This window comes from Gorilla gorilla, chromosome 18 (assembly GCF_029281585.2).
Source record: "Gorilla gorilla gorilla isolate KB3781 chromosome 18, NHGRI_mGorGor1-v2.1_pri, whole genome shotgun sequence".
Lineage (NCBI taxonomy): Eukaryota > Metazoa > Chordata > Mammalia > Primates > Hominidae > Gorilla > Gorilla gorilla.
The window spans coordinates 19,067,724-19,094,482 of NC_073242.2; the positions used below are offsets into that span (position 1 = coordinate 19,067,724).

At 43.8% G+C, this 26,759-nt stretch overlaps 1 protein-coding gene across 3 annotated transcripts in view; it reads left to right on the plus strand.

The window, feature by feature from the left end:
- TMC5 (transmembrane channel like 5) overlaps positions 1–26,759 on the plus strand; it is an 89,289-nt gene that overhangs the window by 21,383 nt on the left and 41,147 nt on the right. For 2 of the 3 annotated variants that reach the window (XM_055365366.2, XM_031003064.3), the window contains exons 3-5: positions 7,971–8,837; positions 12,093–12,265; positions 17,587–17,676. In XM_055365366.2, the coding sequence (XP_055221341.1) occupies positions 8,050–8,837; positions 12,093–12,265; positions 17,587–17,676 (1,051 nt within the window). In that variant the 5' untranslated portion in view covers positions 7,971–8,049. Of the gene's footprint in view, positions 1–7,970; positions 8,838–12,092; positions 12,266–17,586; positions 17,677–24,519; positions 25,076–26,759 lie in introns of those variants that run through there. The other variant, XM_031003068.3, reaches the window with a different exon arrangement.

A 26,759-nucleotide genomic window follows, 5' to 3' on the forward strand; every position in this document is an offset into this window, starting at 1 on the left:
TTTGCCTCTCTCGGGGCAACTTCCTGCTCTTGGTGCTGGTCAATTTGCTGTTTTGTAAGGCCCTGGTTTCTCTTTCCTGTCTTTCAGGTAATAAATGGCCTCAATTAGAAAAATTAACCTTTGGACAATTCACAGGCTTCATGATCGCATGTTCTAGCCAGGCCCGGGGCAGGAGATGGGAAAAGGAGATTAAAGACAAGAATCATAGCTGGCCATCTTCTGCTGGCACCTGTAGATCTAAAGCATTCTTTGTGACGGTTCCATGGTATTCCACTGTGCAGATGTCCTGTGACTGATTCAGCCCATCCCCTGTTGATGAATTTTTGAATTGCTCCCAGTTTTTTGTCATTATACACAAAGCTTGGCCTGACAATCCTTAGCGATTCTGGCTGAGTGTCTGGGTTTCGTGAGATCATTTTGATGGTGCAGAACAGAACTTGTGGGTGGCTGGCCTGGCCTTATGTTAGCTTGAGGCGGGGAGAAGTGGGAGGCGGCAGAGAGCCAGGTAAATAGCTTGACTGTGACCTCATCCATATTCTAGGATGTAATTGATCCCTTGAAGATTTCTGAATTAGCTGAATGACAAACACAAGATACTTAGATGACCCATTCAAACCAGGAAGCCTTGCAACATCAAGTAAGGAGTCCTCAATTAACAGCCTTAGAAGACATGTCATTGCTTGGGCATGTGATTGAAAACCATTCAAATGGTGAAGTGAGAAACCCTAAATGGGATATGGAAAGGAGGACTTGAAATAGATGGTTCAATAGCCCTTATTGAGGAGGTGCTAGAGAAACAAAAACTAGGAAGGAAGAAAGAAAGTAGGATAGTACCCTCTTTGTGCTTTTTCCAAGGCAACAGGAAACAGTATCATTCCTTTGAACCTGCAGCATATCTCATTTACTCCTCTAATAGTTAACAGGAAGCTAAGGGTAAGGTTCTCAGAAGGCCACTCCCACTTCATGTGACATCAGTGTGAGAGACTATTTCCTTATGGCCATTTCCTCCTCTCTCTTTCCCAATCCTTTTCTGTGGGTTTAGCTCTTTGTTTGTTTAGGTATTTGTTGCAGTGCAGGTGGTATGGTTACAGCATTTGTTCCCAACTGTGAAACAGATGTGCAATACACAAGCTCTTGTCAAATGGCAATGGAACAGAGAACTGTCCAACAGACTTGAAGCTAATTGTTGCCTGATCACATATAACATCCATCTTTCTATCTATCTATCATCCATCTACCCATCTATCTATCTATTTATCTATCTAATCTATGTGTGTTTTTGTATGTGTGTTCTATGAATGTGTATATATAATGTATATTATATGTGTAGGTCTATTATATATGTAGATATGAATAAATATATACATAAATTGTATGCATATCTTTTTGTGTATATACGTATAATATACACATATAATACACATATACACATACAATATGAAGTTATATACATACATACATATATATAAATTTGTCAAAGATTCAAAACAAAGACCAAAATGATTTGTATCAGTCAGGCTAGTCTAAACTCTGCTGCATCAAAATAAACTATCTCAAAATCTAAATGTCTTAAAACATAAAAGTTTGTTTCTTGCTCATGAAAAGCTACTGTGGGTAGGTGCAGGTGGGCTGTGAGCCATGCAGTCATGCAGGAACCCGGGCTGGTGACTGGGTCCCCTTTGGGAATATCACTGGTTCCCATGGCAGTGGAAGGGGAGCTAGAGGGTCTCATTTTGGCTTTTGAATGCTTTCTCTTGGAAGTGACACAGTCACTTATGCTCACAGCCCACTGGCCAAAGATAGCCATATGCGATTGTCTTCCTGCATCACAATGACCTGGAGGGGACTCCAGAGTCTCTCCCCAACTCCACTCCTGCGGCCCCTCTTGAAGTTAGAGCTTCTGAGTGCTTTGTTTGCTGGTGACCCTGAGTCCTGGCTTTCATTACATTGTTATTCGATCCCTTTGAAAGAGTTCTCATGATAAATTATTTTCAGAAATTGATCTTGGGAGGAAGTGTAGTCCTCTTGAAAAACTGGTATACTTCCTTTTTATTCCCACACATAGTGAGTATTAGATAACTTGTCATGATTCCCTTTTAGTCTTGGCTAATAAGAAGCTCAGGGCAAAATTTAGTTCTCAGTTACAGTCACTATGTCGGCCTGGGAATTTTGCAGGATTGCTCCTTCCTCTACCTGATTATAAGACATTTCCTATTTCTTTCTTTCTTTTTTTTGGAGACAGGGTCTCACTCTGTTGCCCAGGCTGGAGTACAATGGTGCAGTCATAGCTCACTGCAACCTCAGCCTTCTTGGCTCAAGCGATCCTCCCGCCTAGCCTCCTGAGTAGCTGAGATTACAGGCATGTACTACCATGCCCAGCTAATTTTTATATATATCTATATCTATATTATATCTATATATATATCTATATATCTATGTCTATATAGATATAGATATATATATAGATATATAGATATCTATCTATATATATATAGAGAGAGAGAGAGAGATGGGGGTCTTGCTATGTTGCCCAGGCTGGTCTCAAACTCCTGGCCTCAAGGAATCCTCCTGCCTTGGTCTCCCAAAGTGCTGGAATTACAGATGTGAGCCATCATGCCTGGCCCATTTCCTGTTTCTTTAATCATGTCCTGGTTGAGTGTGTGACTTTTACTGTGTACTCACTCCTATCTCTTTTGGAAGTTGCCAGGGTTTACATTGTACATAAATAAATATAATATCACATAATAGCTTCCATTCAGTGACTGCTTCCTTGATGTTGGCCACCTTCTGTGCCTTATCTTGTTCATTCCTTACAACAATCCTATGAGATATTATTGTCAGTATTGTATGGTTGAGGAAACAGACTCAGAGGGGTTAAGTGACTTGCCCAAGTCCACACAGCCAGCAAATGGAAAGTAAGCCCAGTTCTATCTGACACCAAGGGCTGGGTTCCCAACCACTTTCATTTCATAGCATCACATAGACAGATGATTCCATTCAGGTAACGTATATTCACCTAGAAGACCTGTCTTCACGTAGGTTTTGTTTCATTGGTTCCAATTTTCTTTGATTTATGTATAAGAAAATCGGAAATATTTGTGAGCCAAAACCCTACCGCTTTTTTCGACTGGTATAATGGCTCCTGGGAGAATCAGAAGGTTTTATGTTACAGCTTCTGATTTCTCATTTTCTTTTTAAAATTTAGGAGTATAGGCCAGGCGCGGTGGCTCACACCTGTAATCCCAGCACTTCGGGAGGCCAGGGCGGGTGGATCATGAGGTCAGGAGATTGAGACCATCCTGGCTAACACGGTGAAACCCTGTCTCTACTAAAAATACAAAAAAAAAAAAAAAAATTAGCCGGACATGGTGGCGGGCACCTGTAGTCCCAGCTACTGGGGAGGCTGAGGCAGAAGAATGGCGTGAACCCGGGAGGCAGAGGTTGCAGTGAGCCAAGATCATGCCACTGGACTCCAGCCTGGGGGCAGAGTGAGACACTGTCTCAAAAAAAAAAAAAAATTTAGGAGTATGTATTTACAGAGATGTGCACAACTCTTAAATGTGCAACCTGATGGATTTTTACACACACACATACATATATGCCTCCCTTTAACCACCACTCAAGATCATCAGCCAGCAACCCAGAGATTCCCTCATGCAATTCCTGGTCATCACTCACCTCTTTCCTTCCTCAAGGTAGCCACTATTTTGACTTCTGTCACCATGTATTACTTTGCCTGCTTTTGAACTTTGTAAAAACATTATGCAGTATGAACTCTGTTGTGTCCAACTCTTTTTCCTCATCCTTGCATCTGTGACATTCATCCATGACGCTGCATGCAGCAGCAGTTCAGTCTTTGTTGCCTCTCTGTAGTATTTCATGGGATGAATATGCCATAATTCATTTACTTATTCCACTGTTGAATGACATTCAGGTTGTTTTCAACTTTTGGCTCTTATGAAAAATAGTTTCTGGCCAGGCACGGTGGCTCACGTCTGTAATCCTAGCACTTTGGGAGGCCGAGGTAGGTGTTTCACCTGAGGTCAGGAGTTCGAGACCAGGCTGGCCAACATGAGGAAACCCCATCTCTACTAAAAATGCAAAAATTAGCAGGGCATGGTGGCGGGCACCTGTAATCCCAGCTACTCGGGAGGCTGAGGCAAAGAATTGCTTGAACCCGGGGATGAGGGCGCGGAAGTTGCAGTGAGCCAAGATGGCGTCACTTAACTCCAGCCTGGGTGAAAGAGCAAAACTTCGTCTCAAAAAGAAAAAAAAAAAAAAGAAAGAAAGAAAAAAGAAAAAGAAAAACAGTTTCTGTGAACATGTTTCTTATCTTTTGGTAGAAATACTCATTTATTTTAGGCCAATACAGCTGTATCTGTTTTCAATTTCTTGAATACACTAGGCATCGTTTAGCTGGTTAGATGTAATAGCTTTGGGCTTTGTTAGGCTATGGAAGTTTCTGGAGCATAAATGTAACTTTCTAGTCTTAGAATAAAAGTAAACAAATCGGATAATTTTTCTTGTTAGGAAAAGTAATTTGCAATAAAGCACAGCATTTAGTCTTCTTAGCACTACAATTTATATAGGTGTTCTTATTTGCAAAACTGGCATATTTGTCAGAATTCTTTTTTTTCATTTGCAAATGACAGACACCCAACTCAAACCAATTTTAGTCAAAAAGAGAATGTAATGACTCAAGTATCCAGCTGCCTTCAGGTTTGGCTGGATTCAGGTGTTTAAATGATGTCATCAGCATCTGACAATGTCATCAACATCTGGCTCCTCTTTCTGTTTATCTCTTGGTTCTGTTCTCCTCCCTGTTGGCATCACTCTTAGGCCCTTCTCTACTGGTGACCACTGGCAGCTTCAGGTTTAAAATTTCCTAACTCTGGCCGGTTGCAGTGGCTAACACCTGTAATCCTAGCACTTTGGGAGGCCGAGATCAGATCGCTTGAGCCCAGGAGTTTGAAACCAGCCTGGGAAGCATAGAGAAATCGTGTCTCTATAAAAATACAAAAATTAACCAGGCATAGTGGTGCACACCTGTAGTCCCAGCTACTCAGAAGGCTGAGGGAGGAGGCTCACCTACGCTTGGGAGGTCGAGGTTGCATCGAGCTGTGATCATGCCACTGCACTCTAGCCTGGATGGCAGAGTGAGACCCTGTCTCAAAAAATAAAATAAAGTAAAATTTCCTAGCTCCAAGGCCGGCAGAAGACAGAGCTTCTCTCTTCCCTACAGTTCTGATAAAACTCCCAGAATTGAATCTCACTGGCTTTAACTGGGTTGTATGCTCTGACAGAATCACCGTCTCCAGGAAGAAAATAATTCTGATGGGTCATATTCCACACCTGGCCCACAGGGACTGACTGCGTGGGAGAGGTGTTACCCAGGGAAAAGTGTTAACCACAAAAGCGAGAAATGAATGCCGTGCAGGGACACAATAATGAAACACAGATGTCAACTATGCTGAGAAATTTGGATGTGGGTTGGCACACGGACATTCTGAGACTGTAGGTGTTGGCAGAAAGTTAATATTATCATAGCTCTGATCACTCAAATCTAACCCTTGTCATTTACATAGAGATAAACTTGTAAAAGTTGGCTGAGCTTTAAAAATGTTCTACTTCCTTATTTCAAAAATATTGCCGTTCATCTCATCATGCTGGCTTGAAACTGTAGAGATATGCTTGTCTTTTATTTTCCTTCTCGCCCTTTCCCTATTGGATCAGCCAACAAATCCTATTGATTCTTTCTTTAAATTTTCTGCCCTACTAATTACTCTTTTTCTCTATTCCCTCTGACATGACATCGGAAGCTCCAGGCTTATGTATATATTCTATCCCCTTAGCCACCCCAGTGAAATAAGAGCACCTCTTTCCCAGTAAGACTTGTCCTGGTCCTGGAGGACTGACTGGGTTTGCATGCCCATTCTTGAGCCAAACTCTGTGGCCAGGGGGATGGTGGACACCTGAGTCATGTGACCATCCTGACCAGCCGGTTAGGAGTGCAGTCAGCCCTTCCTGAATCACCTGGACCAAGAGCGAGGGAGAGTAGGCAAGTAAAAACAACAGATATCCAGCACACTTAGAAATGAAAACTGGAGGCCAGGTGCAGTGGCTTACGCCTGTAATCCCAGCACTTTGGGAGGCTGAGGCAGGAGGATCACTTGAGCTCAGGAGTTCAAGATCAGCCTGGGCAACAACATAGGGAGACCCCATCTCTACAGAAAATGAAAAAATTAGCTGGGCATAGTGATGCATGCTTGTGGTCCTAGCTACTCAGGAGGCTGAGATGGGAGGGTCGCTTGAGTCCCAAGAGATCGAGGCTGCAGTGAGCTATGATTGTACCATTGTAATACAGCCTGGGTGACAGAGTGAGACCCTGTCAAAATAAAAAAAAGAAGAAAGAAAGAAAAGAAAAAGAAAGAGAAAGAAAGAAAGACAGACAGAAAGAAAGAAAGAAACTCAACCAAGCATGGTGACTCATGCCTATAATCCAAGCATTTTGGGAGGCCGAGATGGGTGGATCACCTGAGGTCAGGAGTTTGAGACCAGCCTGGCCAACATAGTGAAACCCTGTCTCTACTAAAAATACAAAAATTAGCTGGACATGATGGTGCACGCCTGTAATCCCAGCTACTCAGGAGGCTGAGGCAGGAGAATTGCTTGAACCTAGGAGGCGGAGGTTGCAGTGGGCTGAGATTGCACCACTGCACTCCAGCTTAGGCTACAGAGTGAGACTCCATCTCAAAAAAAGAAAAACAAAAGGAAAAGAAAATTAAAACTGCATCACCTCTTATTTCAAAGTGTTAAAAGAAAAACTTTAGACAAACTAGAGGTAACAGAGTTTAATCAAACAAAGGATGATTTGCTAATGGGACAGCCTCCCCAGCCAGAATAGGTTCTGAGGGACTTAGGTGCTGCCACATGCTGGGTCAAAGATTTATGGACAAGAAAAGGAAGATGACATAGAAAAAATGGAAGTGAGGTTCAGGAACAATGGATTGGTTACAGCTCAGCATTTGCCTTATTTGAACACAGTTTGAACAATTCGTTGCCTGTGATTGGCCAAAATTCAGTGATTGGTACAAGAGTAGGTTATAGTCTGTTGACACCTCTAGTTAGGTCACAGTTCATTATGTACAGAGAAATCTTTAGGCCAAACTTAAAATATGTTAGGAGGTAGCTTTGGGCTAAATTTGACAAAAGTATGCTGTGGTCTGTGGATCAGAGCTTATGGAGCTCATAAAATCTTATTTTCAAACTGGAAGGGGTCATAGCAATTGTCTACTTACCCTAGTCCTCTAGTTTCCATTAACCGTTCTTCTTTTATGCACTTATATTAATTTATGCTTTGAACCCTAGAACCTCAAGTGTAATCAAAAAGCACAAAAAGTCCTGGTTTCTTTCAATCCTTTGGTTCACTGGTCCCCTCCCCCATAACCAAGGGAATATGTTGTTCAAGATGTAAGCTTAGTTGCATGTGTTAAAGACCACAAAAACAGTGGTTTAAACAAGATAATTTTATTTCTCTCTCACATAATAGTCTTAGCTGATACAATGGCTGTGCTCTGTGAAGTCACCAGCAACCCAGCATCCTTTCTTCTGTTGTGCATTTATTCCAAATGCAGGTCTTGGCTTTGTGTGCATGACCCAAGATGGTGCACCGTCATTTCCGCATTCCGGCCCAGAGGAAGCAAGATGGAGAAAGGGAGAAATAACCTCTTTCCTCTAACAGCACAGCTGGGAAGTTGTGTGTATCACTGGTATCACTGCTGCTCTCATCCCATTGACCATCCTCATGTTCATACCTTGGTGCAAGAGAATCTAGAAACATAGTCTTTATTCTAGGCAGTTGTGTACCTGACTACGAATGAAAGGAGAACAGATACTGGAAGATAACCAGCAATCTCTGCAGGGAAGAAAGGGAAAAAAATCTGACTTTTTCTTTTCTTCTTGTTTTTCAGGTGAAAAAGAAAAAAGATCCCTGAGTAATTGCAAATGCTGGGACAGTTTACCACTCCAGGGTGAAGAGTCCATACCAACATGTCTGCCTACTACAGGAATAACGGGTCTGAGGAAGACCCAGATTACCCTGACTATTCAGGGTCTCAGAACCGTACGCAGGGGTATCTGAAAACTCAGAGTTATCCAGATGTTCCAGGTCCTCTGAACAATCCAGACTACCCCGGCACCAGGAGCAATCCATACTCTGTAGCCTCCAGAACACGTCCAGACTATCCTGGGTCTCTGGCAGAACCAAATTATCCTAGATCTCTGAGTAATCCAGACTATTCTGGCACCAGAAGCAATGCATACTCTGCAGCCTCTAGAACAAGCCCAGACCATCCTACCTCTCTACCAGAGCCAGATTATAGTGAATTTCAGAGTCATCCCTACCACCGAGCATCATCCAGACAACCAGACTACCCTGGATCTCAACGAAATCCTGATTTTGCAGGCTTCAGCAGCAGTGGAAACTATGCAGGCTCCAGAACACATCCAGATCATTTTGGCTCCTTAGAACCGGACTACCCTGGAGCTCAGAGCAACTCTGATCATCCTGGACCCAGAGCCAATTTGAACCATCCAGGATCCAGAAAGAATCTAGAACATACAAGTTTTAGAATCAATCCATATGCAGACTCTCTGGGAAAGCCTGATTATCCAGGCGCTGACATTCAACCTAACTCTCCACCCTTTTTTGGGGATCCAGACTATCCCGGTGCTGAGGACAATCAGAACTTGCCAAGCACTTGGAGAGAACCTGATTATTCAGATGCTGAGAATGGTCATGATTATGGCTTTTCTGAGACCCCAAAGATGACCAGGGGGTAAGTTCAGATATATATCCCTTCATTGGGAGTGGATGCTGAGTGCTGAATCATTAAGTCAATGGAATTTGGTTGGCGTGGTTTAGATTAGGGATATATATGATGGTTTCCATGACCTGAAGTTGTGGTGAAATGCGCATACCTATCTGTAGACCTTACCTGGGCCATGGACTCTCAGTTTGAGGCTTCAAGCCCTTACTTGAACTTAATCTTTCACCATCTCTTCCTTGGATCACCTTCCCATTATCCCACCTCTTGCTAATTCAATCCCTGTAAGACATCTAGATCCATACTGTTTTGACCCTGCTACATAGCCAACAAGGTTAAGGCTTGACACTCATAAATCCAAACACTTTAATCAAAATTACATCAACAGTAATGAATTGTTATCCAGAAAATCTTTTGGAGATCTAACTCCGTGAAGTCAATTAGTTTTTTATATGAGATGTTTGCACCACTTCTTTGTTTTTTTGGTCATTTTTTTTTTCTTATTTTTTTTATTTTTCTTGAGACAGGGTCTTGCTATGTCACCCAGGTTGGAGTGCAGTGGCACAATCATAGCTCACCACAGCCTCAACCTTCTGGGCTCAATTGATCCGCCCACCCCAGCCTCCCAAGTAGCTGGGACTACAGGTGTGCACCTATTATGCCCGGCTAATTTTTTATTTTTTTATAGAGATGGTGTTTTGCCATGTTGCCCAGGCTAGTCTTGAAGAAGGCTCCCAGCTGCTGGGATTATAGGCATGAGCCACCATGCCCGGCCATGTTTGCACCACTTCTGATTTTTACACTTTTATTTCTGTTTTACTGAGATTATCAGAATTGATGACTTTTCACCAAAACTTTACTGCAGATTTGATTCACTGATTATCTGCACTATTTTAATCTAATTTTATCAATTATAGTTTTCACCATTTTCAGTATTCCTTTAAGGCCGTTTTTTTGTTGTTGTTGTTTTTTACTTATTTATTTATTCATTCATTCATTTTTTGAGATGGAGTTTCACTCTTGTTGCCCAGGCTGGAGTGCAATGGCATGATCACAGCTCACCAAAGCCGCTGCCTCCCGGGTTCAAGCGATTCTCCTACCTCAGTCTCCTGAGTAGCTGGGATTACAGGCATGCGCCACCACACCCGGCTAATTTTGTATCTTTAGTAGAGACGGGGTTTCTCCATGTTGGTCAGGCTGGTCTCAAACTCCCAATTTCAGGTGATCCACCTGCCTCAGCCTCCCAGAGTGCTGGGATTACAGGCGTGAGCCACTGCACCTGGCCTAAGGCCATTTTTAAGTAGTAAGTCCAGTTTTTCCAGGTTTAGATTCTGTAGATCTAAATTTTGTCTAAAAGATTTTGATCTTCTGTCAATTTTTGTTCCTTGACAAATTTTACCAAATGCAGTTCTGGACACCGACAGCATTAGTCTGGGTTACTTAGTTCTACCAAATCTAATTTTTCCTGGGTTAAGTTTTTTCATGTTCATGTTGCCAACAAAATGTAATTTTTTTTTTTTTTTTTTTTTGAGACAGCGTCTCACTCTGTCATCCAGGTTGGAGTGCAGTGGCTCAGTTTTGGCTCACTGCAACCTGCATCTCTCAGGCTCAAGTGATTCTCCTGCCTCAGCCTCCCAAGTAGCTGGGATTACAGGCACACACCACCATGCCCAGCTAGTTTTTGTATTTTTAGTAGAGACAGGGTTTCACCATGTTGGCCAGGCTGGTCTTGAGCTACTGACCTCAAATGATCTGCTTGCCTCGGCCTCTCAAAATGCTGGGATTACAGGCATAAGCCACTGTGCCCAGTCTAAGATGTGATTTTTTAAAGTCAGTTTGTGGTTTAATCAGTAACAATGTTTGTCATGTGAAGTTGTAACCAATATGAGTTTGATGTTGCATTTACTGTTTCTACTAGTAATATTTATGAATTTGATAAAAAACTGGTGGCTTGTATTTATCTCTAGGAACAAGGATATAGGACTTGGGCCTGCAGCAGTCCTGATGTCTTTAGAACCCAAATAGTAGGGTTAAGAGGACCAGGTGAAAATGTCCTCCTTGGTCTTATCACCCACTGCCTGATTCATCATTCCAAAGCCCACCTTTGATCCTATCACTCCTTTGCTTTTCATCTTCCATGGGTCCCCATAACCTTTGGAGAAAGGCCACCCAACTTCACTTATAGAATGTTTATGAATAAGGATACGTCGTGTTAATGTAAGATGCCAGCCAAAGACCAGCCTGACTGATCTCCTCTTAAGTCTCCTGTCTGCCCCCTGCCTTGACCTTATACTCTAGGTCAGTGGTTCTTGACTTTGGCTGATCCTTAGCATTACCCAGTTATCTGGGGAACTTTAAAAATAATACAGATGCCTCAGCCAAACCTTCAGAACTTTTGATTCAATTCTCCAGGACAAGGCTTGGGAAGTGGTGTATGTAGTAAATTGAGAATCATTACTCATCAGTTGATTTTCATAGCATTTCCTTTATATATTCAGCACTTTCTGGCCTCACACCTTTTTTTATGCTGTTCTTCATCCTTGGAATGCCCTCTCTTTACGTATGAATGTGTCTTCTCAATCCCTGCTCAGATGTATCTTTTCCATGCAGATTTCTCCCAAAACTCTCAGCAAGAATTCTCTTTCCTCCGAACTCCTTGGGCCTGTCTTCAGATACTCACCAGTTTCTACTTGTAGTATAATTGCTCATAGCTGTGTCTAAGAAGCTGTACCAACTTGTACTGTGAGCTTCTTGAGGGCAGATACCCCATGTTTTCCTCTTTGTATTCTCACCTTCTAGCCCATGCCTAACTCAGGGTTGGCATTTAGTCTGCATTTGTGGAATGGAATGGAATGGAAGGATGGATGAATACATTAATGAATGGATGGATACATGGATGGATAGATGAATACATGGATGGATAGATGGATGGGTGAATGTATGTATGGTTGGATGGATGGATGGTAAATGGATGGATGGATAAATGGATGGATGAATACATGAATGAATGGATGGGTACATGGATGGATGGATAAACAGATGAATCAATGGATGGATGAATGGATGGATGGATGGATAAATGGATGGATAAATACATGATTGAATGGATGGATACATGGATGGATAGATGGATGGATGAATGTATGGATGGATAAACAGATGGATGGATAAATAAATGGATGAATATATGATTGAATGGATGGATGGATGGATGACAATCCTTACTATACTCTTGGTTGGATAGTGATCCATCATTTTGGATTTTAGGGTGCTCAGCAGAACATCTTCAATCCAGCCCTCATTTCGTCACAGGAGTGATGGCCCCTTGGGCAACCTTTGGGGAGAGAATGAAGATTACCCTGAAGGCATTGAAATGGCATCCATGGAGATGGCAAACTCATATGGCCACTCTCTGCCAGGTGCTCCTGGAAGTGGCTATGGTAAGCATTTGTTAAGCCAGGATCATATCCTGGGAAAAAACTAAAATCACTGGATTTAGGGGTACAATCATTAAGGAGACTTGGCAATAGGAGAATTGGTGTATCCTTCCAATCTCAGAGACCCTTTTTTTTAACATACAAAAGTTGAGAATTCAGTGTTTAGAGAAGCCAAGTTAATCGTCATCAGTTATAAAAAAAATGCCAGGTAAGAGTTGTGGAAAATGGGGACCTGTGCACTCTGTTCCTACCAGAGTTGGTGAAGCTCAGTCCATGGTGGTTATGTGGCAATGTGGGCTCAATGTGGCAAGATCGTCATATTTTTCAGAAGCCATCTATTTGGGGTTTTATGTGAAACCTGATGTTGATCTGTTCCAAAATAATTTTTAAAAGTAAAAACAGTGAGCTGGGCAAACAAAACCACATTTTTTGTTAGCTGCCAGTGGCCACCTGTAGTTTAGCATATCCTAAAGGCATTCAGGCAGTCAGCACGTATGTGTTCAGAACCTACTGGGGGAAAAGGGAGTTAAGAGGTAGCTCTGCCCTCATGTTATTTAAAGCCTAAATAGGTCAACAAAAGTGCCACATCAAGACTAAAGAAAAGGCTGGGTGTGGTGGCTCACACCTGTAATCCCAGCACTTGGGAGGCTGAGGCGGGCAGATCACCTGAGGTCAGGAGTTCGAGACCAGCCTGGCCAACATGGTGAAACCCTGTCTCTACTAAAAATACAAAAATTAGCCAGGCACAGTGGAGGGCACCTGTAATGCCATACTCGGGAGGCTAAGGCAGAAGAATCACTTGAACCCAGGAGGCGGAGGTTGCAGTGAGCCAAGATCGCACCACTGTACTCCAGCCTGGGCACTAGAGCAAGACTCTGTTAAAAACAAACAAACAAAAAAAAGACTAAAGAAAGTTAGCAAGCAAACTATTAAAATTTGAAAAATCATGTTGTCCTCATAATTTGTTGTGTGTATAGGTAAGATGCTTAGCTCCAGGAGGCAAAGGAAATTCTAAACAGTTTTTTTTTTTTTAAGGCAGTGTCCTGCTCTGTCACCCAGGCTGATCATAGCTCACTGCAGCCTCAAACTCCTAGGCTCAAGCAATCCTCCCACCTCAGCCTACCCACTACAGTTAGCATGCCACCATGCTAACTGGGACTACAGTAGCAGGGACTACAGTTGCATGCCACCATGCCTGGCACTTTTTTTATGCTTGAGAAAGATGGGGTCTTGCTATGTTGCCTGGGCTGGCCTTGAACTCCTGGCTTCAAGCAATCCTCCAGTCTCGGCCTCCCAAAGTGCTGGGATTACAGGCTTGAGCCTGGGCCAATTCTGAACAGTTCTTACTTTCTAGGAGGAAAAAGAGACGTGTTCCAGGAAGCCGTTGGATGGCACAAGAGAAAAAAAAAAAAAATCCAGGCCATGTTAAAGGAATCTGGAGCCTGTGGAAGTCAGAAAAGGGAGAAAGTGTTCAGCCAATAAGAAGAGAACAAGAGATCCAAGTGCTGGGAGGTGCAGATGGAGGACTGATGAGCCTTGAGGAGTAGATGGGGCAGGTCTGGAAGAAGGCAGAGAGGAGGGGACAGGATGCGTAGCCGTGTACTAATGAAAACACTGACTGTTAACACATAGAAAATTTTCATTCCGGGCCTAATTTTAAAAATTAGCTGGGCGTGGTGGCACACACCTGGGGTCCCAGCTACTTGGGAGATTGACACAGGAGGATCACTTGAGCCTGGGAGGTTGAGGCTGCCGTGAGCCATGATTGTACCACTGCACTCTGGCCTGAGTGACAAAGCGAGACCCTGTCGCAAAAAAAGAAAGGACCAAACAGGACAGGACAGGAAAGGAAGGGAGTGGAGGGGAGGGGAGGGGAAGAGTTGGGGGGAGGTGGAGGGGGAGAGAGGGAAGGAAGGAAGGAAGGAAGGGAGGAAGGAAGGAAAAAGAAAAGAGAATATTCCTTTGGGAGCACAGACATCAGATAGCCCAGGGCTATTCCAAACCTTTATTCCATGCATTCCTCCACAGGGACAATAGAAATCCCAAGGGGGGAATATCTGCTCTTGAAAGGCCAGAAAAAAATCTCACTCTTTTGATGTATAAAGCAGGGATACACATGTAGTACACAAACGGATACAGTATATCTTTGGTATTAAAACTTCTTAGAGGACGGCAATGAGGAAAAAATGTCTCCCCTGCTTAAGGGGCTGATAATGAAACAAGATTGAGACATACTGAGCTACTCCAGTGCAAGTGGAACTTATAACTGCAAGCAAATCTTGAGTGTTTCCTATGCCCTGGAGTCTCTGTCCCGCACTTGACTTTTATTATCTCATTTAATCTGTACAACTGCCTTTCAGGCAGGCACTGCCACTCTCCCTGTTTTAACAGATGGGAAAACTAAGACTTAGAAAGAAACATGCACAAGGTCACTCACTCACTAAATTGACAGAGCCAGGATTGAATCCCATCTCTCTACCCAAAACCTGACCTCTTATTTACCCTGCATTACTGCTAGGTTGAATCAGGGCAAACACAAACAGATTCCCGACCACAAAGCTCTATAGAACATTGGAAGATAAAATACTTAAAAAACAAAAAAAGCAGGTCAGTATAGCTCACTTCTCTGGGATCTTTTATAGGGCAAAGTTTGCAGCCCTTGGCAATCACTTGTCCAGTGTCACCCCATGCTGATAAAGTGTTCATTCCTTAAGGAGAACCTGTATTCATCTATGTACCCTCCAAGGCTCTAGGTGCTCTTCCTAGTGTCACAGTGCCTGGCCCACAGTAGGTGCTTGAAAAATATTAACTGAGTTAATAACAACAACAACAACTATAAGAGTTGTATCAGCTAGTATTGCCACAGGAATGCTGCGTAACAAACAACTCCAAAAATCCAGAGTCATACAATAAACAAGCATTTATTTCTTACGGGTCTGCAAGGTTGGTTGGCATTTGGCTGAACTACGCTGAGTTTGTTGTGCTTGGCTCTACGTCATGGGTTCTATTTAGTTCTAGTGTCCCTCTTCTTGGACCACTGAGCGACCTAGGGCAATGTCTTCCCATGCCGTAAGCTGAAAGTTCTCAAAATGGCAAGCAGAAACACACGATATCTTTAAAAGCCTTGGCTTGGAACTGGCACACTGTCACTTCTGCCATATTCCATTGTTCAAAGCAAGTCACACGACTAAGCCCAATATCAATGGAGGTAGTCAAGGTAGGGGAAGTGTAATATTTGCTGAATAACAATTAATCTACTATAACAGTTAATATATATTAGAGTTTAATATGTTCGAGGATTATTTAATCATTTCACGTGTTCACTGATTCAATTCCCCCAACAATCCTATGTGAAGGTCCTATTATTATCCCTATTTATTTATTTATTTTTGAGACAAAATGCCCACTCTTTCGCGCAGGCTGGAGTGCAGTGGTGCAATCTCAGCTCACTGCAGCCTTTACCTCCTGAGTGGCTGGGACTACAGGCACACTACCACCATGCCCAGCCAATTTTTTTATTCTTTGTAGAGACAGGGTTATGCCATGTTGCCCAAGCTGGTCTCAAACTCCTGTGCTCAAGCGACTGTCCCACCTTGGCCTCCCAAAGTGCCGAAATTACAGACATACACCACCACACCTAGCCTGTTATCCCTATTTTAGAGACTAAGATATTGAAACTCAGAGATGCTAAGACACACACCCAGGGGGCGCACAACTAGGAAGTAACAGGGCTGGGAGTTGATTCCCAGGCAAGAAGCTCCAGAAGGTCTTGCAATGTAATTTTGCATACTGTCCCCATTAAAATGTGCTCCATTTTCTCCATTTCTCCCAGCTACTTGGGAGGCTGAGGCTGGAGAATCACTTGAACCCGGGAGGCAGAGGTTGCAGTGAGCCGAGATTGTGTCACTGCACTCCAGCCTGTGTGACAGAGCAAGTCTCAAAAAAAAAAAAAAAAAAAAGAGTGGACTAGAGTAAGGCTATGTTAGAGTGCAGTTTATATAGTCAAACAAAGTATTATTTTGTAGAACTTGTTTTTCAGTTCTATATGTATAGGTGTGTCCTGGATCTCAGTGCAACCATTATTTACACACACACACACACACACACACTTTTTTACTGGGCTCCATGACTCAAGCCTGTAATCCCAACACTTTGAGAGGCCAAGGCTGGCAGATTGTTTGAGCCGCCCAGAAGTTCGAGACCAGCCTGGATAACATGGTGAAACCCCCTCTCTACAAAAAATACAAAATATTAGCCAGGCATGGTGGTGCATGCTTGTAGTCCCAGCTACTCAGGAGGCTGAGGTGGAAGGATTGCTTGAGCCTGGGAGGTCAAAGCTGCAGTGAGCTGAAATCGCACCACTGCACTCCAGCCTAGGTGACAGAGTGAGAACCTGTCTTAAAATATATATTAATATATATATTTAATGTAATTTTTATATTATATATTATATTAAAATATATATTTATAGATAATATATATTATATTTTAATATATTATATTTTATATTATATAACATATAAAATATAGATTATAAGTAACATATAAAAATATATAAATATGTTAGAAATACAAAAAATATATAAAATATATAGTATAAAATATATATTTATTTTTATATCATGTAGTTTATATGTATTTTTTTCTTTTTTTTTTTTTGAGTCAGAGTCTCGCTCTGTTGCCCAGGCTGGAGTGCAGTGGCGTGATCTTGGCTCACTGCAAGCTCCACCTCCTGGGTTCATGCCATTCTCCTGCCCCAGCCTCCCGAGTAGCTGGGACTACAGGTGCCCGCCACTACACCCGGCTAATGTTTTTGTATTTTTTTAGTAGGGACGGGGTTAGCCAGGATGGTCTCGATCTCCTGACCTCGTGATCCACCTGTCTCGGCCTCCCAAAGTGCTGGGATTACAGGCGTGAGCCACCGCGCCCGGCCACATATACATATATTTTTAGAGACAGGGTCTCATTATGTTGCCCAGGATGGTCTTGAACTTTTGGGCTCAAGTAATCCTCCCACCATGGCTTCCCAAAGCACTGGGATTACAGGCGTGAGCTACCTCACCTTGCCAACAATTATTTTTAACTATGGCTTAGTCAAATGAAAAACCATTGATCCAGGCTGATTATATTTAACAGTACTGTTTTTGTATTTTTGTCCTAGTTTCCACCCAAGTTCTTAATCAGTAGTCTGGTAGAACCTCAAAGACCAGGTCTCAGTCTTATTAGCCGTTACGAACCACTATTAGCACATCATAACTATTGCATGCCAGGAATGTCTAGTGTGGTGAGACTAATCGGCAATGTCTCCTTCCTCTTCCCTCCAGTGAACCCTGCTTATGTAGGTGAAAGTGGTCCTGTCCATGCTTATGGAAACCCACCATTGTCTGAATGTGATTGGCACAAGTCACCCCAAGGTAAGTGATATGGTTTGGCTCTATGTCCCCACCCAACTCTCATTTCAAATTGTAATCCCCATGTGTCGGGGGAGAGACCTGGTGGGAGGTGATTGGATCATGGGCGTGGTTTCCCCCATGCTGTTCTCATGATAGTGAGGGAGTTCCCTTGAAATCTGATGGTTTAAAAGTGACAGCTTCCCCTGCACCCGCTCTCTCTCCTGCCCCCATATAAGATGTGCCTTCTTTCCCCTATGCCTTCCACCACGTTTGTAAGTTTCCTGAGAAATGCCCCCCAGCCATGAGGAAGTGTAAGACAATTAAACCTCTTTTGTCTATAAATTATGCAGTCTCAGGCAGTATTTTTATAGCAGTGTGAAAACAGACTAATACAGTAAGACTTAAAGGACAGTGACCAAAAAGTCAACCCTGGAGAAGGAACATGTCCAAGACAATCCACCCATTGCCATTTCCTTTGACCTCCAGTGTGGTTACTAATGCAGAACCTGCTTAACATATCATAATGGAGTTTTCTTTTAGATGTATAGTTTGTTGTCTTCTGGGGATCAGGGTGTCTTCATTAGGAATCTTCTGGTTGCAAGTGACAGAAACCCAACTCAAACAGGCATTAGCCCAGGGGGAATTCGTTGGCTCATGTGGTAGAAGCGTATGGGGGAAACTTAAAGAAATGAAAGTAGAAATATTAGTACCTTCCAGCACCTAGTACAGTGCCTGGCACGTAGTAGGTATTTTAGGGATATTTGTTAGATTAATTTGTTGAATGAGTACAGAAATCAGGACCTCAGTTTGACATCAGGGAACTCAATGTCACCTGGACTCTGGTTTCCCACCATTTCTCATCTTTGTAAAACTTGCTTTTCAGTTCTGTATGTATAGGTATGTCCTGGATCCTCAGCTCCTCTTTAAGTTAGACCTCATTCATCTCCATCAGAGTCAGGACTTGTCCACAGGCCAGAGAACATGACCAATAGCAGGCCCACGTGAGCCCTCTGCTTAGCCACCACATTAGGAAGTCTTGCTTCCTCCCTGGGTCCATCTCTAATGCGGGGGAAGGACTCTGGCCAGTCTAACTGGAGCACATGCCCACACTTGAGCCAATCATTTTTACCACAGGGGACAAGACTGGGTCACCTGTCTATTCTGTGGCTAATGTCTGTGTTGGTGGGGACAAGATGCATTGATCAAAGTTTTTGTGAATATTCATATAATTATTATGATAATGGAGTGTGGAAGCAGTCGGACTGGTGAAAGATAGAAGGCACTGCAATCAGTTAGGAAGCTCTCTAAGGATCACTGTGTGTGGTGATGAAGGTTGAATCAGAGGCAGAGACTGAAAAATAAAAAGGAAGCAACAAGCCAGGCACGGGGGTTATGCCTGTAATCCCAACACTTTGGGAGACCGAGGCGGTAGGATTGCTTGAGCCTGGGAGGTTGAGGCTGCAGTGAGCTGTGATCACGCCATTGCAGTCTAGCCTAGGTGACAGAGTGAGACCCTGTCTCAAAATCAAACAAACAAAAACAAAAAATGAAGCAACAGAGGAGAGAGACTAGACTAGGGAATGCTGGAGCCACAAGGCAAATCTGTGAGCAACAAGGAATAAAGTAATGAGGTCCTCTATACAATGATGCATGTGGAGAGAAGCCACTTAGAACTCTCACCTTTCAGCCCCATCGCCTATAAGATAACCGTTAACCTCATCCTTCAAGAGATGTATGCCTTTTCAGGGAGGGTTAGATATTGCTACTTGGAAGGGAAAACCGTTGGGATATAAATGATCACACTGTCTATTTGGTCCCCACTGGGGGACAGAATGGCTTTAATCATCAGGGAGAATAAATATGTTTAAATGTCATGACTGCTCTGTCTTGCCAGCATGAGGTTTGGAGACTGTATAGAAAAAAACACACTCAGAGTGTTTTTTCTGTTCTCTTACTCAACAACCATCAACACAGAAGGCTTCTGTGAACAAATGGGTGGGGGTTTCTCCCCACACACCAAGAAAGCGATCAGTTTTACAGCGGACATCGCTGGGTGTCCTCCAATTCAATTCTGACGCTATCTACCTGGAGATAGTGTCAGATCCCAAAGGACAAAGGCACAGTCCCCAAGACTATATACCTCCTTCAGACCCCAGCCACATGTCCAGGCCGCCGGAACTTTTTCTTCTTTTTATTATTATTATTATTATTTTTAAGAATCTCACTCCGTTACTCAGGCTGGAGTGCAGTGGCACCATCTCAGCTCACTGCAACATCCGCCTCCCAGGTTCAAGCGATTCTTGTGCCTCAGCCTCCTGAGTAGCTGGCATTACAGGCATGCGCCACCACGCCCAGCTCATTTTTGTATTTTTAGTAGAGACGGGGTTTCGGCATTTTGGCCAGGCTGGTCTCAAACTCCTGACCTCAACTGATCTGCCCACCTTGGCTTCCCAAAGTGCTGGGGATTACAGGCATGAGCCACCGCACCCAGCCCCAGAACTTCTGACCAACCAGCTTCAAGTTGGGGTTCCCACGACCTCCTCCTTTGGTTTGGTTAATTTGCTGGAGCAGCTCACAGAACTTTGGGAAACTTATGTTTACTGGCTTATTACAAAGAATATTACAAGGGACATAGATGAAGAGATGCATTGGGTGAGGTATAGGGGAAGGGACACAGAGCTTCCATGCCCTCCCTGGGTGAGCCACCCTCCAGGAATCTCCCCATCTTCAGCTATCAGAAAGCTCCCTGAACCCAGTCCTCTTGGGCCTTTTATTGGGAGGCTTCATTACATAGACATGATTGACAAGCATGTAGAAATGAGACTGGATGGCCGGGCATGGTGGCTCTCACCTGCAATCCCAGCACTTTGGGAGGCCGAGGCAGGTGGATCACCTAAGGTCAGGAGTTCGATACCAGCCTGGCCAACATGGTGAAACCCCGTCTCTACTAAAAATACAAAAATTAGCCGGGCATGGTGGCATGTGCCTGTAGTCCCAGCTACTTGGGAGGCTGAGGCAGGGGAATCACTTGAACTCAGGAGGCGGAGAATGCAGTGAGCCGAGATCAAAGGGTGTATGATCTCATACTAATAGACAGGTTGGGGAAACCCAGAAAGCCGTGTCTGTTCAGATCCTTCTTGGGCTTTCTGTGCAGCATTCCTTCCTCCAGGGTTTGGGGCAGGACCCCTTCTGAAATGAGGGAGAATTTCTTTATGGCCAACTCCAAGACAGAAAGGTGGGGAAAGACTGGAATCCTGCCTTGGGGAGAAAATAGAGCAAATGAAAAGAGGCAGGAGATCAGAGAGAGAGATTCTGTTTTCTGAGGCTTAAAATTCTAACATTATAACAAGGGCTATGGTAGTTATGAGCCAGGAACCACGGGTGGGAAAAAATTATATATATATATTATATATATATATCACAGGAACCCTGGTAGAAGAGGAGTCCCCAAAAGGCAGAGAGTAGTAAAGAAATAGAGGACCAAAAGATGAACCTGGCTGTCTTCATCATTTTGCTTTGTGTTGAATCTGATTCACAAACCACATGCAATTAAATAATAGCCCAGGCTGGGTGCACTGGCTTACACCTGTAATCCCAGGACTTCTGGAGGCTGAGGCAGGTAGATCACTTGAGTTCAGAGGTTTAAGAACAGCCTGAGCAACACAGTGAAACCCCATCTCTATGAAAAATAGAAAATTTGGCCAAGCATGGTAGCTCATGCTTGTAATCCCAGCACTTTGGGAGGCCTAGGCGGGTGGATCACTTGAGGTCAGGAGTTTGAGACCAGCCTGCCCAACATGGTGAAACTCCGTCTCTGCTAAAAATACAAAAGTTAGCTGGGCATGGTGGTACATGCCTGTAATCCCAGCTACTCAGGAGGCTCAGGCTGGAGAATCACTTGAACCCGGGAGGCGGAGGTTGCCGTGAGCTGAGATCATGCCACTGCACTCCAGCCTGGGCAACAGAATGAGACTCTGTCTCAAAAAAAAAAAAAAAAAGAAAAGAAAAAAGAAAAATTAGCCAGGCCTGGTGGCGTGCACCTGCAGTGCCAGCTACTCTGGAGGCTGAGATGGGAAGATCCCTTGGGCCCAGGAGGCAGACACTGCAGTGAGCCAAGATCACCCTACTGCACTCCAGCCTAGGGGACAGAGTGAGACCTAGCCTAAAAAAGGAAAGAAAGAAAAACAAAAGATAGCCTGATAAAGCATAGCTTTGATGAATTAATTATGCTGTGTCCCTAGGAAGCGCCTGCCACATAGTGTGCGTGCTTATATTCATTCATTTATGAATGAATATTTTGAGATGGAATCTCACTATATTGCTCCGACTGTTCTCAAACTCCTGGGCTCAAGCAATCCTCCCGCCTCAGCCTCCCAAGTAGCTGAGAATACAGGTGTGAGCCACCATCTCAGTTGGCAAGAATGAATGAATGATACACCAGCATCTTTTTTGTTGTTGTTTTTGAGGCAGAGTTTCACTCTGCCCCCCAGGCTGGAGTGGAGTGGAGTGACCTTGGCTCACTGCAACCTCTACCTCCTGAGTTCAAGCAATTCTCCAGCCTCAGCCTCCCAAGCAGTTGGGATTACAGGCCCCTGCCACCACACCTGGATAATTTTTGTATTTTCAGTAGACAGAGTTTCACCATGTTGGCCAGGCTGGTCTTGAACTCCTGGCCTCAAGTGATCCACCCACCTCGGCCTCCCAAAGTGCTGTGATTAGAGGCATAAACCACCACACCTGGCAAGAATGAATGAATGATATACCAGCCTCTTGTTACAGGAAGGGGCCAGAGTGAAATGACTAAGAGTTCTGCTTTGGGTTCAGAGCATTCCGGATTTCACCCCAGCTCTACTGCTTGCTGGTTTTGTGACAGACAAATTATTTCATGGAGCATCAGTTTTCTTAGCTATAAAATGGGGTTGATTTTAATATCTACTTCATAGCGTAAATGTTGTGCTCTATTTAAAGTACTTGGCCTGCAGTAATGGCAGGTATCATTACTGTTAACTATCACTGTCGGGAGAAGGAATACATGGGTTCTAGTTCAATTTTGACATTTAATGAAAGTGTGATGAGGAGGAGCAGTGTCCGTTCAGCTCTCTGCACCTCAATTTCTACAACTATTAAATAAACAACTAGACCTAGGTGATTTGAAATTAGATCTATTGGATAGGAATTGTGTTTATGTGCCTGGCACTGGAACAGAAACGTGGCTTAGCAATAAAGGGGTTTATTTTTCTCATGTACTGAGAAGTGTGGGTTAGGTGCAATGGTTCACACCTGTAATCCCAGCACTCTGGGAAGCCAAGGTGGGAGAATTGCTTGAAACCAGGGGTTCGAGACCAGCCTGGACAACAAAGTGAGACCCTATGTCTTTAAAAAAAAAAAATAGCTGGGCATGGTGGTGCCCCTGTGGTCCCAGCTACTCAAGAGGCTGAAGCAGGAGGATTACTTGAGCCCAGGAGGTCAAGGCTGCAGTGAGTTATGATCACACCACTGCATTCCAACCTGGGCGACAGAGCAAGACCTCATCTCTAAAAAAAATGTTTAAAAATTTGTACTCTTTTTTACATGCGGTGGCTCATGCCTGTAATCTCAGCACTTTGGGAGGCTGAGGCAGGCGAATCACTTCAGGTCAGGAGTTCAAGACCAGCCTGGCCAACATGGTGAAACCTCGTCTCTACAAAAAATACAAAAATTTGCCAGGCTACTCAGGAGGCTGAGGCAGGAGAATTGCCTGAACCCAGGAGGCAAAGGCTGCAGTGAGCCAAGATCATGCCACTGTACTCCAGCCTGGGCAACAGAGCGAGACTCTGTCTCTAAATAAATAAATAAATAAAAATTTTTAAAAAGTAAAAAAACAAGAAGCATGGAAGGAGGAAGTGCAAAGTTTGTGCAGCAGCTCCACCCATGATGCCCTCAAGGACTGAAGCCCCTTCTGCAGCCTTTTTCTCTACCATCCTTAGCAGGTGAACGTTCATTCTCTTCTTTTCAAAATGTCTGGAGGAAGACTGGTGAAAGGCAAATTGTGAACCTAGGCAAACTGTCCCCTTTGAAAGAGCATTCCTGGAAGCCACAAGTCTCATTGGCTAAAACTGAGTCACAGGCCCACCCTTAGCCGCAAAGAACACTGGGAGACTTTGAGCACTATGTCTGCACAGGAAATGGAGCTTTTGCTGGTTTGAGAAAGAAGGAGACTAGAGACTGAGAGCCGGACAAATAGCAGAGTCCACTACCTAAGGCATCCGGAGATAATAATTGTATCACTGTAAACCCATGTGGATTTCTACATGGCAGATAAAACTACAGATATAAAATATAAGTTCAGCCAGGTGCTGTGTCTCACACCTGTAATCCCAGCACTTTGGGAGGCCGAGGCAGGAGGATCACGAGGTCAGGAGATCGAGACCATCCTGGCTAACATGGTGAAATCCCGTCTCTACTAAAAATACAAAAAATTAGCCGGGCATGGTGGCGGGCGCCTGTAATCCCAGCTACTTGGGAGGCTGAGGCAGGAGAATGGCATGAACCTGGGAGGTGGAGGTTACAGTGAGCTGAGATCGTGCCACTGCACTCCAGCCTGGGTGACATAGCGAGACTCCATCTCAAAAAAAAAATATATATATATACACATTTAGAATATATATATATGTATATTTAGAACATATATATGTATATTTAGAACATATATATATATGTATATATATAAGTTCTAGGCCAGAGGCACTAAATTATAAAAAAAAATCTTGCCCTTTGACTATGAGTCATTTAGAAAAATATCTTCCTTCTGTTTCTAGAATCCCATTGTCTTAAATGAAAGATTCTGTTTTTGATTTCTTGCCTAGCTACCAAGACAGAATTCTCTGCAGGAAAACACTCCTTCTCCTGAGAAAACTCCTCAGGGGTTAGATGCAGGGAGTTATGTTGTGATTTGTGTAGGGGTGGCTTTGGTGAGCTCATCCTGGCATTTTAAAAATAATGTGAATGGTGTATCCCTTTGTGATCATCATCACTTTTTCCCTGCGAGTCCCAATCAGTGCGGGCGTGACTGCTGTATGAAGTCTCAGGAAGCCCACCCCAGTGGAGAAGAAGGCTTGCAGGAGGCAGGAGATGCTGTCCGATGACCACGTGAATGAAATCATCATACAGGTTGAGAATGTTTCCTCTGGGGTCCAAAGCCACCCATCCTCAAATCAGATTTTTCAAGAAAAGGTGCTGCTAGACTCAAGCATCAACATGGTTTCATCAATATCTGACATTGATGTGATAGACTCTCAGACAGTCAGCAAAAGGAATGACCAAAAGGGTAACCAGGTGCTGCGGTTTTCAACGTCTTTGAATGAATCGATGTCTCAGACCCTTCATAGCCTAGAATGCATGGGCATAGACACTCCTGGTTCTTCACATGAAACTGTTCAAGGTAGTGAAATGCTGGGGAAGAGAAGTAGGGGAGTAGGAAAAAAGGCTTCCTCGTTGTCCACAGCATATTTTACTTTTTAGATACCAAGTGGGGCCAGGCATGGTGGCTCACACCTATAATGCTACTGCTTTGGGAGGCCAAGATAAGAGGATCGCTTGAGCCCAGGTGTTCGAGACTAGCCTGGGCAACAAAGGGAGACCTCATTGCTACAAAAAAATTTAAAAAATAATAACCAGGCATGATGGTGCACACCTGTGGTCCCAGCTACTCAGGAGGCTAAGGTGGGAAGATCACTTGAGCCTAGGAGTTGGAGGCTGCAGCAAGCTCTGATGGCACCACTGCAACCCAGCCTGGGTGACAGAGTAAGATCCTGTCTCTAAAAGAAGGACATTGAGTAATATGGAAGGGCGGAAGGTTTTGTGGTTGAACTAAGGAAGCCAAGGACAAAGGAAGGGATCAATTTAAGACATCCCTAACAAGAGCTTATTTTTATCAAGCTTATTTTGTATGCCTTGTGCTCTGCAGAGCACCTGCTTTTTGTTATCCATCGAATTGAGTTTTATGTACTCCCTGCACTCCACACCTTTGAGGTGGCATTTCCATTTGCTTGATGAGGAAACTGAAGCTCAGATAAATTTAGTGACCTGGAAGATCTGGGGCCCAAATACAGGTCTATCTGATTCCCAAGACTACATTCTTTTTTTTTTTTTTTTTTTTTTTTTGAGACAAAGTCTTGCTGTCGCCCAGGCTGGAGTGTAGAGGCACAATCTTGGCTCACTGCAACCTCTGCTTCCCAGGTTTAAGTGAGTCTCATGCCTCAGCCTGCTGAGTAGCTGGGATTACAGGTGCATGTCACCACACCCATCTAATTTTTGTATTTTTAGTAGAGATGGGGTTTTACCATGTTGGCCAACCTTGTCTCGAACTCCTGGCCTCAGGTGATCTGCCCACCTTGACTTCCCAAAGTGGTGGGATGGATTACGGGTGTAAGCCACCACATCCAGCCTCAAGCCTGCATCCTTAATCGCCACACTGTCTCACTTGGGGCTAATTCCTCCTCACCCTGGTCAGGCAACAGATAGGATGTCTCTTGTTGGCAAGATCATCAGGAAACCAGATCTTAGCTGAGACCTTCCAGCCTCTCTGCTCCTGAGGCCAATGGAGATGCAGTTTCTTTTAATTTAATTTAATGTATTTATTTGAGACAGAGTTTCACTCTTGTTGCCCAGGCTGAAGTGCAATGGCATGATTTTAGCTCACTGCAGCTTCTGCCTCCTGGGTTCAAGCAATTCTCCTGCCTCAGCCTCCTAAGTAGCTGGGATTACAGGCACCTGACACCACGCCTGGATAATTTTTTTGTATTTTTAGTAGAGATAGGGTTTCACCATGTTGGCCAGGCTGGTCTTGAACTCCCGACCTCAAGTGATCTGCCTGGCTTGGCCTCCCAAAGTGCTGGGATTACAGGTGTGAGCCACCATGCCCGGCCCAGAGATGCTGTTTCTGTTTCACCCCCACAGTATTCCAGGCATAAAGTCAAGCAGCTCTCAATGATTTCAGGGAGAAGAAAAATATCCCTTTACTCACACAAAGCATTTAGTAGGTTTAGCCCCTTTACTGAAGAAGATTGGGGCATCACCTCTCACACTGCTGGCTCCCTGGATCTCTGTATGTTTTCCTCTTCCAT